The sequence below is a fragment of the Gigantopelta aegis genome, unplaced genomic scaffold, assembly GCF_016097555.1.
Source record: "Gigantopelta aegis isolate Gae_Host unplaced genomic scaffold, Gae_host_genome ctg2337_pilon_pilon:::debris, whole genome shotgun sequence".
Taxonomy (NCBI): Eukaryota; Metazoa; Mollusca; class Gastropoda; order Neomphalida; family Peltospiridae; genus Gigantopelta; species Gigantopelta aegis.
The window spans coordinates 68236-84146 of record NW_024532899.1 but is presented as its reverse complement, the minus strand read 5'-3'; the positions used below and the strand labels follow the sequence as shown (position 1 = coordinate 84146).

General features: G+C 36.5%; 1 protein-coding gene and 1 long non-coding RNA gene across 2 annotated transcripts; both read left to right on the top strand.

Annotated features, from left to right (window-relative positions):
• Nucleotides 1–1327: 1327 nt before the first annotated feature.
• LOC121391402 lies at nt 1328–9347 on the top strand. The gene is made up of 4 exons (XM_041523048.1): nt 1328–1382; nt 3407–3667; nt 8176–8475; nt 9196–9347. The coding sequence occupies exons 1-4, from the start codon at nt 1328–1330 to the stop codon at nt 9345–9347; spliced, it is 768 nt and encodes a 255-aa protein (XP_041378982.1).
• Nucleotides 9348–11814: 2467 nt separating this feature from the next.
• LOC121391401 lies at nt 11815–15361 on the top strand. Its single transcript, XR_005960363.1, has 4 exons — nt 11815–11846; nt 12798–12844; nt 13811–13918; nt 14963–15361. It is a non-coding gene; the product is annotated as an uncharacterized LOC121391401 (long non-coding RNA).
• Nucleotides 15362–15911: the final 550 nt, after the last annotated feature.

Below are 15911 nucleotides of genomic sequence, written 5' to 3'. Positions count from 1 at the left end.
TGTCAATTATAGCGACGTGGAATGATGTCAGAATTTATTTTATATTAATATATTTATGGCAAATCCAAATCCACACTCAAGCGAGATGTTGAATTTTTTAGCATCACGTTTGAGTATCGCTAGAGTTTTCTTTCTTTCTTATCCCGTGACGTTTTAAGTTAAAAATATTTTAATTCTGTTATATATTTTGTTTTACCAAATTATCCAGTGTTTGTGTCATGAGTAAACATTGACCTACGTTTTCAAGGCCAAACTACAGGATCAAACTAGTGACACAGACGGGACCAGGAGATTACCTTACACCTGAGCTGTTAATTGTTCATTGTGTATATATACAATTGTAAACTTTTAATATGATAAACAGTAACCTCTTGCATCGCTGACTGAACGAAACAAATCAAGAGAGCTTTAAGTAAACAAACAAAAATCATGTTACGGATTACCTAGGGTAATGGAGGGCCTCCAAAGAACGAGCACATGATAGAGGATATGGAAGAAATCACTATTGCCTAAAATATCCTCTTTGTCTCTGCCTTGTGCTGGGATACGATTTTGTTCACGGAGCACGATTTTCTCATTCACTGTAATAGTGAAATATTAAACCGTGTAAAAATAAACCCCCAATCCACACCACTCACTCACCCAAATAACAATCCAGAAGAAAAAAAACACCACAAAAATGGATTAAATAAAATTGTTTTATCTGACATGTGTTTGTTTATTTCCACACGCAGAGAGAGAGAGAGAGAGAGAGAGAGAGAGAGAGAGAGAGAGAGAGAGAGAGAGAGAGAGAGAGAGAGAGAGAGAGAGAGAGAGAATTGTTGCTATTGTTTGTTCTTGTTTTCTGTTTTGTTTTCTTTGTGTACTGTATTTGTTGTGGGGTTTGTTGGGGGGGGGGGGGATGGGTATGTATAATTTGGTTCTGTTTGCAATATGTTATCCTACTTAATATTCAATGATCACATTTTTACGACTATACACATGTATATCGAAGCTTTGCAGGGAGCTCTGAACGAGCACAGCTTCTACGGGAGTTCTAGTCATGCTCTCCTAAACAAATATTTTTAAAAAGACAAAAAATCGTTTGAGCAGGGGTGGCTTCGACCCCGAACCCTTTCCCTTGTACATACGCCTATATATAGATAGGAGCAGCTACGTTTGACCTAGATGTTTTGTTGATGTCTGTATTATGTCGCCCTCCTATGCCGTTGCTGAACGGCCAGAGTGTAAATACATTCTGTTCTGTTCTGTTCTGTTCTGTAAACTGCAAAAAACAGTATACGCGTTGTACCTGGAAGAAACTCAGTGTATAGATATCAGTTGGATAATGGCTGTGTGGGTGTACGCACTGCTTTCTGTGATTGCTATTAAGTATGTTGTAGGTAAGTGTTTTTGTGGTGCTGGTGGTGGAGATTTTTGTTGTTGTTGTGTTAGTCAGATGAAATTTTAACTGAGGTAGGTTGGAGACCATAGCTGTCAATCCACCTCTCTCCAAGCGGGATGTAACGGGGTTTTTTTTTGTCTTCTTGTTAACTCTCTCTCTCTCTCTCTCTCTCTCTCTCTCTCTCTCTCTCTCTCTCTCTCTCTCTCTCTGTCTCTGTCCGCTCTCTCTCTCTATCTCTCTCTCTCTCTCTCTCTCTCCTCTATCTCTCTCTCTCTCTCCTCTCTCTCTCTCTCTCTCTATCTCTCTCTCTCTCTCTCTCTCTCTCTCTCTCTCTCTCTCTCTCTCTCTCTCTCTCTCTCTATCTCTATCTCTCTCTCTCTTTATCTCTCTCTATCCCTCTCTCTCTCTATCTCTCTCTCTATCTCTGTCTCTCTCTCTATCTATCTCTCTCTCTCTCCCTATCTCTCTCTATCTCTATCTCTATCTCTATCTCTCTCTCTATCTATCTATCTCTCTCTCTATCTCTCTCTATCTCTCTCTCTATATCTATCTCTCTCTATCTCTATCTCTATCTCTATCTCTATCTATCTCTCTATCTCTATCTCTCTCTCTATCTCTCTTTCTCTCTCTCTCTCTCTCTATCTCTATCTCAATACTATAGAACACACACGACCCAACTACACGTTCAAACCATCAAAGGAAGACAACGGAGCCGAGTACAAGTGTACAGCTGGGAATCTCTTCACAGACAGAGACGGACAATCCAGACCTGAGTCCAACTCGAAGCAGCTCAGTGTGTATTGTAAGTAACACTATTTCAGTTTCTAGTATATTAGTATGTAATATGTTAGTATATAGTAATAATGGAGACGAGTACAAGTTTACAGCTGGGAATACTTCACAGAGACGGACAACTAAGACCATGTATAACACAGTGCGGCTCAGTGTGTATTGTAAGTAGCACTATTTCAGTGTGTAGTATATTAGTATGTAATATGTTAGTGTTTAGTAGTAATGGAGACAAGTGTACAGACAGAGACGGACAATCGAGACCTAAGTGTAACTCAGTGCAGCTCAATGAGTACTGCAAGTAATACTAATATATTACTTTACAATATGATATTATTATATAATATATTAGTATGTGGCATTGTATTGGTATGGATGCAGTAATAATGTGTAGTCAAGTGTTCAGTGTTAGTATAGTTAACATATATGTTTGGATCGTACTGACAAATTTTACGTCCATAAGTTGTAACTGTACTGTCTCTCTCTCTCTCTTCTATTCTCTCTCAGAAAATCTCTCTCTCTCTCTACTCTCTCTCTCTCTCCTCTCTCTCTCTCTCTCTCTCTCTCTCTCTCTCTCTCTCTCTCTCTCTCTCTCTCTCTCTCTCTCTCTCTCTCTCTCTCCTCCCTCTCTCTCTCTATATATATATCTCTATATATATCTATATATCTCTATATCTATCTCTATCTCTCTCTCTCTCTCTATCTCTCTCTCTCTCTCTATATATATATAAATAGTCGATATGTGGGTTTTTTTATATATAGAGTGGGTGTTGTTTTAACATTCATTTATTCATTTGTTCATGTTGGTTAGATATATGTCGGATCCATGGTGATAACATGTTTTTACGTGGTCAGTAAATTAACGTAATTTTGTATGAACTAGTATCAGAGTAACAGATACTACTGAAGTGTCGAAGTGTCGATTGGCAGATATTGAAACCTTCTGCACTAATTCATTTGACAGTCCAGCATCTTATCTACTCGGCCAAAGTGGCTTCTTCTACATTTTTAAAACATGTACATGTGTTATATTTATGTCTAAGGTTCTATACATGGTGATTAACCATGTGTATGTAAAACAATTAGCCACATGCTACTTAAGCTGTATATCATTATTTATATCTTTTCTCTGTTTCTTTACTGGTCTGTTTATTGATATATTTATTTGGCTGTATGTATGAGTATATCTTATTCGTGTGTATGTCTTTATTCATTTTCTACTGATCTGTAAAGATTCCGCACGGGTGACGATATCCTCAGATAAACACACAAGAGTAGAGCGGGGGAAACTGCTCATATTACGCTGTTCCGCTGACAGTAACCCAGCCACCCCTACGCTCGAGTGGACTCGCGGCAGGACACGTGTAGTTGATGGTCCTGTGTTACAGATTGCTGCGTTCCGAGACTCTGACCAAGGAGAGTACACGTGTTCAACGACAACTGTGTCCGCTCGATATGGTTCTCTGACAGGCTCAGCCAGCGTTATTGTCACTGGTGAGTAGATCTTTGTTATTTATTGAGACACTTCAACTGTGTCTGCTAGATATGGTTCTCCGACAGGCTCAGCCAGCGTTATTGTCACTGGTGAGTAGATCTTTGTTATTTATTGAGACACTTCAACTGTCTGCTAGATATGGTTCTCTGACAGGCTCAGCCAGCGTTATTGTCACTGGTGAGTAGATATTTGTTATTTATTGAGACACTTAACTGTCTGCAGGATATGGTTGGGCTGACAGGCTCAGCCAGCGTTATGTCAAAGATGAGTAGATAATTGTTGATTGTTAGTGAGTAACTACAACTGTCTCCTATGACATGGTGGATGCGAAAGGCTCAGCCAGCGTCATTATTGACTCCTGAGTAAGATCTTTTGTTATTTATTACGTACGGTACTTACAACTGTGTCTGCTTAGATATGGTGTCTTGTTTTACAGGCAACTGACAGCGTTATTGGGTCAAAGATCTGGTGCCTAAAAAATCTTTTGTTATTTATTGAGACTACTTTGCCGGTGTCTTTAAAATAGATTGGTATGTAAATAAGCCATGTTTTTGTCATTTGAATGTTGTAAACCTATATGAATAAAATGAGAAAAACTTTTGTTTTCATCAGAATATTTATTCTCCGATTGATTTGAGAATCAATTGTTTGGGAGTTGATTTTGTTATTTACGTGAGTTGTTCTTTTACTAAGTGCTCTGCTAGGCATGTGTGAAGGGGGTCGACAGGCACACAGCGTTATTGTCACATATTTTCTTCTCGATTTTTGTTATTTTCCACTTGCACTGTGTCTGAGCCCCCTGGTTCTCTGACAGGCTCAGCCAGCGTTATTGTCACTGGTGAGTAATCTTTGCTTATTTGATTGAGTCACTTGGACTGTCTGCATAGAGTATGGTTCTCTGACAGGCTCAGCCAGCGTTACAGTGCAATATTGAGTAGTTCTTTGTGTATTTAAATCATTAATTCAAAGGGGTCCGCTAGGTATATTCTACACCACCTCCCGCTCCAGCCAGCGATATTGTCCCTGGTAGCACCACCGGGGGTGAAGGGTGGGAGGCTACTTCATCTAATCTTTTTCAGCCTGGGCAAACATATCACGTAAGTGTGCTGTCAAAGATAGGTGTTAATTGTTGATTGTTAGTAAAACGTCGACAGTGTAATCCACATTGACACACTGGATGCGAGAATGCGACTCAGCAAGAGAGTCAGTCTTGAGAGAGAGGTAGAGGTTATTTTCTGTTTGCCAGGTATCTACCATAGACGAGTTTGAAGTACCCCTCTACAAGCATATTGTTGTGAATTACAACTGAACATGACTACAGGTTAGACGAACTGCGCAAAATAATTGATTTTCCGGAAAAAGATGCTTGTCAATGAGATGCAAATAACATATTAGTTTTAATTCGACCTATTTCCTAGGCAGAACTTTTTCTTGTATAGTTACCTGCATCTTCATAAATCAAGGCAAATATTCGTTCCTCGTATTCAGCCTTGATACATGTCGTCAAGAAATGTGCCACAAAATGCTTGAGTATTTCAATAATGCGATGAGATCTGATTTGAACGAATCGCAACGCTATTATGATTCCCTTGTTATTGTAAACAAAGATGTCAGCGTCAGGCGGTTTATTTTTTTATTGCTTTCAGAAACTCACATGTTACCGATTGGTTTCGTTGGTCAGCGATGTAATCGTTTAAGTGCTTAATCATGTTCTGAACAAACTAAAACAATGACCTATTTTCGTAGTTATTTCAGAATCTTGACTACACGACTATCTTAGCCTATGTACGAATAAGGGCCTAAATGTATGAGATAGTTCTCATTTGTCCGTAGATTTTTTTGACACCACGTTTTGCGTCATGTAACCTCATAAACATAAGCTGTGTAACATTCTCTTTGAGAATGCCCAACATAACAAATTGCTTTTGTGCAAAATTCAATGTCCGCAATGCATTCTTTCCCGATATTTGTATTTGTATTAAACAAAGCAGTCAGAGTTCTTTACACTGTTTTGAAACCTTGATTTTAAACAAAGATGTTGAGAAAACTTTATTTGTTTGATTTTGGTGGACCATAGAATTATTTGACACCCAATAGCACCAATGTATTTTATCTGTGCAGTCGGTGCACATTTTTCTCAGGTTTCATTTTTTCTTTTAAAAACAAAGAAATTGAACCAGGAAGTAAATAAGGTTAGGCCTACTCGATTACCGCCGTGACTTCTCTCAGAATCAATTTCGCTTTCAACCAGGTTGATAATCGGAAGTCCGTAGTGGTAGGAGCGAAGTAAATCATAACACGCTGTCCACCAAATTTAAAAAAAAAAAGAAGAAGATAATTGTCCCAGGTGAATCACACATGTAGTGATGATAGCCAGTCCTTGTTTTGTGCAGTAAGAATGTCTGAACTAGTTCAACCTAAATCTGGAATTAATCTTGTTAATTTATGCAAATAAAAATCAGTATATTATGAACATATTATGGTTATGCAAAAAATGGTATATTTATTTCAACACATGACTTACTTTTAGTGGTGTATGCATTTAATGTGTTATTGTGTGTTGTGGATTTCTTTCTTTTTGTGAGGATTGGTGATACTTTTCAAAATATTATCTCTAGTTTAATCATTTAACAATAATAAAGGCAATTCATCAAAACTGTTTGTACTTTAGAGGATGGGAAGGAAAGAAAGAAACGACGCACTCAACACATTTTATTTACGGTTATATGGCGTCAGACATATGGTTATGGACCACACTGATATTGAGAGAGGAAACCCGCTGTCGGCACTTCGTGGGTTACTATTTTTGATTAGCAGCAAGGGATATTTTATCCCACGGACAGGATAGTACATACCACGGCATTTGATATACCAGTCGTGGTACAATGGCTGGAAAGAGAAACAGCTCAATGGGCCCACCGACGGGGATTGATCCCAGACCGACCGCGCATCGAGCAAGCGCTTTACCACTGGGCTACGTCCCGACCCAGGATGGGAAAGAATAACGAAAAATGTCTTGCTGTCAGGTTATTAAATTTTCATTGTGTAAATGGTTAAATTACTATCCAAACACCATTTCAGTTTTACAATAGTTCTCTTGTGAAAATGGTTCAACGAATGCCCCCAATATTATATTTTAGATGTCTGCATTTTTACTGTGTTATCTATATTGTTAGACCCCCCCCCCCCCCCCCCACCAGCCCCACCAATGTATCGTTAGGTGCGGTTTTCATTTATGTTTGCCAGTACAGGTATCAGTGAAACATTCAATCAATTACCCAGCCAATCATTTGACGCACGCTTACATCTACTGATGATTCAAGCACGTCTCCCTTGGGTAAATGCTCCGAGTTTCCGAGGAAATGCATCTCAGACAGGATAACCAAGTGAAAGTCTGTTACAGTAAACACTAGAGCCATTTCTTCCTGCAAATGAACATTGTGTTTCCGCACCGCAGCCTGAAACTATGAAGCATTCAAACACGTTTCCTGTTGGTGATAACTTTACTTCAAACAGTCAGACTGACTAAAACTGTAATGTATTTTTACTCTTTTTGTTTTCTTTCTGTGGCTTCTGACAATATATACTATAGTACTATGGATACTAAAGTTTGTTTTGTTTAACGACACCACTAGAACACATTGATTTATTAATCATCAGCTATTGTATGTCAAATATTTGGTTATGTTTTCATAGTTTTAGAGAGGAAACCCGCTACATGTTTACATTAGCAGCAAGGAATCTGTTATTTCCACCATCCCACAGAGAGGATAGCACATACCACGGTATTTTATATACCAGGCGTGGTGCACTTGATGGAGCGAGAAATAGCCCAGTGTACCACCGACGGGGATCGATCCTTGACTGACCACGCATCAGTCGAACGCTTTACCACTGACGTCCAGTCGTCATGCATACTAAAATTTTAAATAAAATCATTGAGAAATAATTGTTTAATACATCCATTTTTATTAACAAACAGCAGTGTAATTACAGATATTATTGCACACCTATTTGAAATACCTCGTATGTTGGAGATCGATTTTGTAAAATCTGCTTGGCTACTCTGTGATGATGACGTAATAATGATGTTAAATCCGAACCGTCTACCGCAGGTAACACTACATATGCGAATGTTTAGGGATGCACCACAAGTATACTGTGAAAAAACAAGAACCGTAATTAGCATAGTTAGAACACACAGGTTTGTTTTAATATCTTATTTTTGAGAATATGTAAGACATAACATATTAAATATTAATATGTCCGTTAGATACCATTCATCTTACAACTCATTGTTTCACAACACTACTGTTACCCGTTAAATATGTTTTCAAATAACTCACAACATAAATGTTAACCAACGGCCAACTTGAATTTCTTTTTGGTCGATGCATATGGTTCAGATTTATCATTCACTTGTCACCCAGACATTGACAAGTAAAGTCCTATTTTTAAAATACAGATTATGTTTTAAAAGTAGACTTATTAAATATGTATTTTGTAGTTCTGGAATCAGCTCCAGATTCGTGTTACTGCACAGATCAGTCAGAGACCAGCTTGGATTTGGAGTGGAATTACGACAGAACCGACAAATCAAACAGGTTCTCTGTTGAACAGCGTCTCTCAAAGAACACACGCTGGGATATCGTGTCCATGTTAACTACTCACAGAGACAACAACACTTTTACTTTACATGTCGATCACTTGCAATCCAGTTCCTCATACTTCTTCAAAATATTCTCTTCATCTAGGAAAGACGACAGCGGTTTCTGTTTGACTACTTGCAGGACCCTGCCCTTTTCCAGTGAGTACATTATATTTGTTTTACAAATAAAATACATAAGTGTAATGCCTCATTTAATTTTTAATAGTTTGTAGCAGTTCGAGTCTGTGAAATAGTCAACCATATTCCGTCACACTACATACCATTTATTTATCACAGTAAGTTATCTTTGATATAGACTTTGCCACAGACAAGACAGCACATTTGATATGTCAGTCGTGGAGAGCTGGTTGTTCATTACTTGGTTGCTGTAGTATCACTGATGTCGTGGCGTTATTTACATATCTATTGTATTTTTTATTTCTTTTACGATTACAATACGTTTTTTCGTCTTACTAGTAAAAACTGACTGTGCTGTATGTCGAATATTCCCTGTCTGGACTAAAGAGAGCGTTTCGCTACAAGTGTCCTTTGTCTTTGAATTCTCTTTAATTAAAATAGCTGTATTCTTGCTTTATATATAAAGCAGATGTTTGCTGTACAGATATACTATACTTTTTGTTTTCTTTTGTTAATTTATAAAGAAAAACACGAGCCTGTTCAAGATGTAACATACATTAAAAATTTAATCTGGGTTTGTTATGGCTTGATGTTCTGTTAGGTACAATTTATTGTTTTAAAATATATCCGACTACATTTTGCCCACGGTTGTTAAATACATTTGGTAAGTCTTGCAACATGTTATCCCACGACCAACCATGGTATTCTTGACTAATTTAAGTTGGATAATGTATGTTCTAGAATCGTCTACGTCTGGACTAGGAGTGGGAGTTGCTGTCGGTCTTGTGATAGGATTGGTTGTCACCAGTGTCGCTGCCGTGCTCATCAATTTCATCTTGCTGAGAAAAGGTTTCGTAGTTAGATCGGGTCAGTTTATGTTTACAGTACACTGATTATCAAATGTTAAATTATTTATCTATGTTCATGAAATAAGAAAACATTGTTTCTCAATCATTGACTATCCGTGAGCCCATTATCTGGTTTTATGAAATGATATTATGTTTTTAAATGGGCCTTGTTATGGGACCAAGTGGAGTTGTAACGGCCCTCATGCAGCTATACTGGCTGGTATAGCCACAACTTACTTCTCGTAGACCTATAACGTGGCAATGTGAAAACCCCCATTTAATAACATTTTTATTAATCAACTTCTAATGGAATGGTGCCAATCACTTGTTAAGAATTATGAATTAGGTTTAGGGCATTTGAAGTAATATTTTACACAAAGTTAACCCGAATATTTTGTTTAAGACCAAATAAACTAAGGATAGTCTGACCCATGGCACTAACTACCTTTTATGATGGATTACTTATAAACACAAATAACACACAGAATTAGCCAAACTGTTGCTTTAAAATTTCGATTTGCACAGTATTCAACACAGAACTTCAAATCTAATGCCAAGTTTCTCAGTTCGACAGATTTTATTTTTTTTAATTTAGAAAGGCGGTTTAAAATAGGATTTAGTTTTATCACACACACACACACACAGAGAGAGAGAGAGAGAGAGAGAGAGAGAGAGAGAGAGAGAGAGAGAGAGAGAGAGAGAGAGAGAGAGAGAGAGAGAGAGAGAGAGACGAGAGAGAGAGATTTCTGGAGAGGCGAGCTGTTTATAACATGCCTTCCATTAGAGATTTGGGGATTGGAGCTTCGTGATATTGGAGCTTGTAATTGTTCTCCATGAATGAGGCATTTAGGAGATAAACATCATCTGACATCAGATTGGAGGTAGTTTATCGTGCATTTAACACTGCTAAATGACATTTCAAACAGAACGGGTTAGCGTGAGGTTTTAAATGTAACATTTAGCGGTGTTAGCTGCACGATAAACTACCTCCAATCTGACATCAGATGATGTTTATCTCCATTCTACCATGGCTAAAAACGTGTTCAATGTTGGAACTATTTTTAATCCGTGGAGCAAAAAGTAGTGAATTGGCTAGATACGGCCATCTTTGTTGGGTTTGGGTCAGCCTTTAAACGCTAACGCGCTGTTCATAATTAAATCAAAACATGCGACTGTAGAACTTCGGATACATTTAATCAATGATTATATTGGAAAATTCACGAACAAGAATAAATAAATAGAGTTACAAACTATACTCAGCGTCGCTATTGAAGGGTACACTAATTATGAAAGAAGGAATGTATGGCATTCGTGGATTAGGCCCAGTGTGAGGATTCCTAAGTAGCATTTAGATTTCAATATGAGTAATGGTACTTCCGGTTAGAGGCCACAACAACATGGTAAAAGGTATGCAAACACATGTACCTACTATCACCCCAACAAATGGATGACAGTGAATATAATATTGTTGAAGAAAATGAAAATTTACTTTTTCCTTCAAATTTAATTTGTACTCTTTGACCGTTAATGACCTCTGGTGACCCCCACAGACGTTTCAAAGCTGACATCCACTGCAATATGATGTGGCACATAATCCTACGTGGAATAACCATAGTGGCTGCTTTGCCTTTCTTGGCTAGAACGATATCCTATTTGAAACCCATTTTTATAATCGAAAAATCAATTGAACTGAGAAAAGTGACGTTAAAGTTGACATTGTGTATTGAATACTGTGCAAATAGACATTTTAAAGCAACACATGTGCTTATAAGTAATCCTACATAAAAAGTAGGACAATGAAGATAATGCTTATGACAAAATATTAGAATTTAATGTTTTCTTTCATGTGTACCCCTTGACCTTTAGTGACCTCTAGTGTCCCACATACACTTTTCAAAGCTGACCTCCACTGGAAAATGATGCAGCACATCATCCTGCATGGAATAACCATGGTGGTTTCTTTTACTCTCTCTCTCTCTCTCTCTCTCTCTCTCTCTCTCTCTCTCTCTCTCTCTCTCTCTCTCTCTCTCTCTCTCTCTCTCTCTCTCTCTCTCTCTCTCTCTCTCAGTAATTATTTGTTTGTGTTTATAAGTAATCCCACATAAAAGGTAGGGCTAAGAAAAAAATATTTATGAAGAAAATGAAAATGATTTTTTTAATTCAAATCTGTATCCCCTTGAGATTTAACGACAACTGGGTACCCCCCAACACACACACACACACACACACACACACACACACACACAGTTCATGCAACACATCACCACATATTGTTTTCCACATTGAATTGACTGGCTAAGGTAAGAGCTTTAAACGTTTTAAGTTTACAACTATAAAATGTGTGTTCACTACATATGTTATGTTATGCTATGCTGTGCTGTGCTGTGCTGTGCTATGCTATGCTATGCTATGCTATGCTATGCTATGCTATGCTATGCTATGCTATGCTATGCTATGCTATATTATACTATACTATATTACATTATATACAATTTAGTTAACCTTATTGGTTTCAGAATCTAAACGCCAAAAGGAAACGAGCGTGTGAGTATAACATAATTAATAATATACCTAACAATTTTATTTGTAATTGATCTGTCCTGGAAGTTTGTCTTAATGTGTCTCAATGTGTCTGGACTGGTACCAAAACCTTATTTAGCTTATGTGACAGAGTTGTTTATTATAGTAGACTGCATATAAACTAGAGTTGCCCATGCAGTGGCAACAGCGGGTTTCCTCTCTCGATATCTGTGTGATCCTTAACCCGATGTCTGACGCCATATAACCGTAAACAAAATGTGTTGAGTACGTCGTTAAATAAAACATTTCTTTCTTTCTTTCATATATTGAATCACCTCGGCGGATCCATTCAAATGATTGGGTTTTTGCTTTTCCTCGTTCTCGTCTATGCACCACGACTGGTCAAAGGCCGAGGTATGTGCTTTCCTATCTGTGGGAAAGTGCATATAAAAGATCACTTGCTGCATTAAATAAAATGTAGCGGGTTTCCTCTGATAACTATGTGTCAGAATTACCAATTAATCAATGTGTCCTGGTGGTGTCAATAAACAAACCAAACTTTAAACTTTTATAACATGACGTTGCTTCTCCAATGTTAGCTGTGTGTATGTGAAATGTGTAGTTACATTTTATATTTCATTAATAAACTAACATTTATTTCGTTTTGACATTGGTTTGTCATTAGATCAAGGGACGATCTATAAAGGAAAAATGACTTAGCTTACAAAAATTATCTCATTTCTGAACAAGACAGCATATCGTCGACTCCTTCTAGTTACTTGAAACATTATGATACAGTCATTATTCATAAATAATAAAAATAATAATATTGATAATAAAGACATGATTACATTCACGTATGAGTCATAATGATTTTACGAAACTTGTGTCAGGTTCGTATAATAATCTCTGTATACTACACATGGACATGTTACACGTTTGCTTTGACTTGTCATGTTCTTTCTCTCCATTTAGTTATCAAGACATCACAATGGACACAGTTCAACAGACAACTGGTTCAGGTAAATGCAGATGCAGCCAACATTACCGTGTATATTTTGTAACAAAAACGAACTGGTATCTATCTATCTATCTATCTATCTATATATATATATATATATATATATATATATATATAATACTAAATGAGCTTACATAGCATAGTGCATTTATAAAATCAGGAACAGGTTTGGTATCTCAAGACAAAAGTAAACTGATGTCCAAACCTACAACATGTACTTATAATTTGTACACGAATTGGGTCAGATAGTCGTTTACGTCACACGTAAACCTATATGACGTCACAATTAGCAACATGACGTCAGCAATATACAGTTTAGATTTTGGCGCGAATCTTGAAATAATTGTCATTTGATGAGGTGTTGAAATTCACGCTGAGTGGCATTGAATAGATGTGACGCTGACATTGTGTAGCAGGTTGACGACAGATACCATCGTTTTGGCGTGATATACAATAGGTTAAATATAACAACCTATCTTACCGTAATTTCACATTTCATAATAGTACATTTTTTTATTATACTATTTTGTACAAACACGGTTAGATACGTTAGTCATCATTGAACAACACATTTTCAATAGCAATTTTGTATTTAAAGTATCCCTGCGTTCTAAAAAAAGGATCCGTTGTGGAACAAATTCATTTTCTGCAGGGCGTCACTCTAATACCGACGTCATTGAAATTCAAAAGCTACTACGTCAGTCCACATGCTCCAATATTAAACTAGTTAGATATTGAGTAATTGTTATGACATGGTGTGTAATAGCATAAAAAATATCCATAATATTCCCTTTGTATAAACCAACATAGCTAATCATATAAAATTAGTTTTGATTTTAACACTATTTGCAATGTTTCCAAATATAATATAATTATATTCATATAAATCTACATAATTATTTTATATTAATGTTATGTTGAATACCTCTTTGCTTACGATATCTTCAAATATGTTTCTCCATTTCAGACACTACAATGATGCCAAATGAATCGACCAACACATACGACAGTTTACAATCCCATGATGCAACGCCTTATGAAAAACTGAATGCATACGAGAATCTGCCTCAGTCAGGTAATAGAAGTTATGTTTCGTACAACAATGTACGTGGTATATGTTATTTTAACAGCTAATCATTCCATCATCATACATGTATCTATAATTACATTCTCGTTGCATTAATTACTTAACGTCATCCAATCGGTACAGCCCACTGACGTCACTTTATGTAGGTAATTTATCTTATTGAACGTTATGTTTTTAGAAAATAAAATAATTCAAAATAGCCATGACGTTTTAGTATTATTATTTGTAAGTATGTTTGAAATTTAATCTTAATGATTGTCTTATCTTTCTTCTACTTTCTTTTGGGTATGAACAAAAATAAACCATCTGCAAACTTATAAGCGAAAGGTTTCGCCGATTCACACAGTTTGTGGATGATTTTTGTTTTTGTTCATACAATCATCTTTAAGTATTTTCATAGCGTTTCTGGTCATTCTAGTGTTTGTAATATACCAAAGTGGATTTTCAAGTTCACGCATTTCATACATACGAAAACGGACATGAATATCAGGCAATCTGCTGCAATAACCCCAACCCTAACCCTGTGATTGCAATAGCTGTTAAGACACTGATAAGATATTAACAACAGCAGCAAACGTAAGACAGTCTTTGGAATATGTTGTTTGTGTTAAAAGGACGTACTAATTAACTTTTGGAATGATTCAATATATGACATACAATTACGGCCTGTCAGTATATATTAAAAACAGTCAGTATTAAAATTATATGAATATTTAAAGAAACACAAATATCGTCATTGCTTTGTCTGAGTCAGGGTTTGAGTACGGTTTGACCCCTGCATACATTCACTCAACGTTCCCGCACGGCTACCACAGGAACCATTATATCCGGGGTTGATATTGAATTTAGACTATGTAGATAATTCATAGTTTGTAAAGTATACTTAGGTTTGGTGTTTGAATCATGGGTTCATGCTGTAATATATTCCCTTCACCTTTCTAGTTGTAACTGATTTAACAGCCCTATAAGAAATGCCTGGGGGTATATCTATGTATTTAAAACATATGCATTTATCGAATATTCTTTTTTTAGAAGAAATGTTCGAGAACACGACCAAGTAAAGGACGTATGCACATTTACAACACAAATAAGCGGCGTGGGGTTACGTAGAAACATCAACATTGGAGGAATCTGTGAAGTATGGTGTGACCTCAACAAAACGGGAACGCTTGTGGTAGTGAAGTTGATCAATGACAAACGTGTTTGTGTTGGATCTGGTCGGGACTATGCACCTACATAACTATTCCTGACTTTATTCCTTCTTTTCCTGTTAGTACGCAATACGTTAACTCGTCATGTTGATAAGGAATATGAACCTTGAAAACTCGAAAGTATTATTTTTGTCACCATGCATTATAGTTTTATTTATTTTCTTTACTCCTTCAGTATGTATATATATATATATAGGAAATATATATATATATATATATATATATACTCTGTATATATATATATCTTCTATATATATATATATGTTATATATATATATATATTAAGAAAGCAGCTTTTGATTCATTATCAGAGGTTTGTGTTTTGCTACATGCTGATGATCTTGTACTATTGGCCTAAACTGAGTCGGACTTGCAAGTTATGCTGTATTGTCTTAATCTATGGTGTAATAAAAACAATATTAATATTGGCAAATCTAATATTATTCATTTTCAGAATCCATCTGTGAACAGAACTTTAACTGTATTTAAATGTGGAGAGTGCGCGTTAAGTCGTATTCACAAAGCACACTCAGGGTCCACGTAACCATTTAGCACTTTGCCAGCACACAAACGTTACCTTATGGAGAAAAAAAGGGCAATAAATGCCTAAAATATGACTTAATTAACCATAAACTAGCGGGGTGCCACAAAGGAATGTGATTTCCTATGTAAGAAATTACGAGCATATGTATTACATTTCTAACAGCAGACATAAGTTGAATATATAAATCTGCAGTTGACTTTTGCATTGTAATCTAAAACTTGTTGGA

What these genes read in the sequence shown, in the direction of transcription:
- LOC121391402 (XM_041523048.1), top strand. Translation starts at nt 1,328, where the DNA reads ATGGCTGTGTGGGTGTACGCACTGCTTTCTGTGATTGCTATTAAGTAT. An exon ending in TGCTATTAAGTATGTTGTAG is followed by an intron (nt 1,383 to 3,406) that starts GTAAGTGTTTTT and finishes TGATCTGTAAAG; the next exon opens with ATTCCGCACGGGTGACGATA. An exon ending in AGCCAGCGTTATTGTCACTG is followed by an intron (nt 3,668 to 8,175) that starts GTGAGTAGATCT and finishes TGTATTTTGTAG; the next exon opens with TTCTGGAATCAGCTCCAGAT.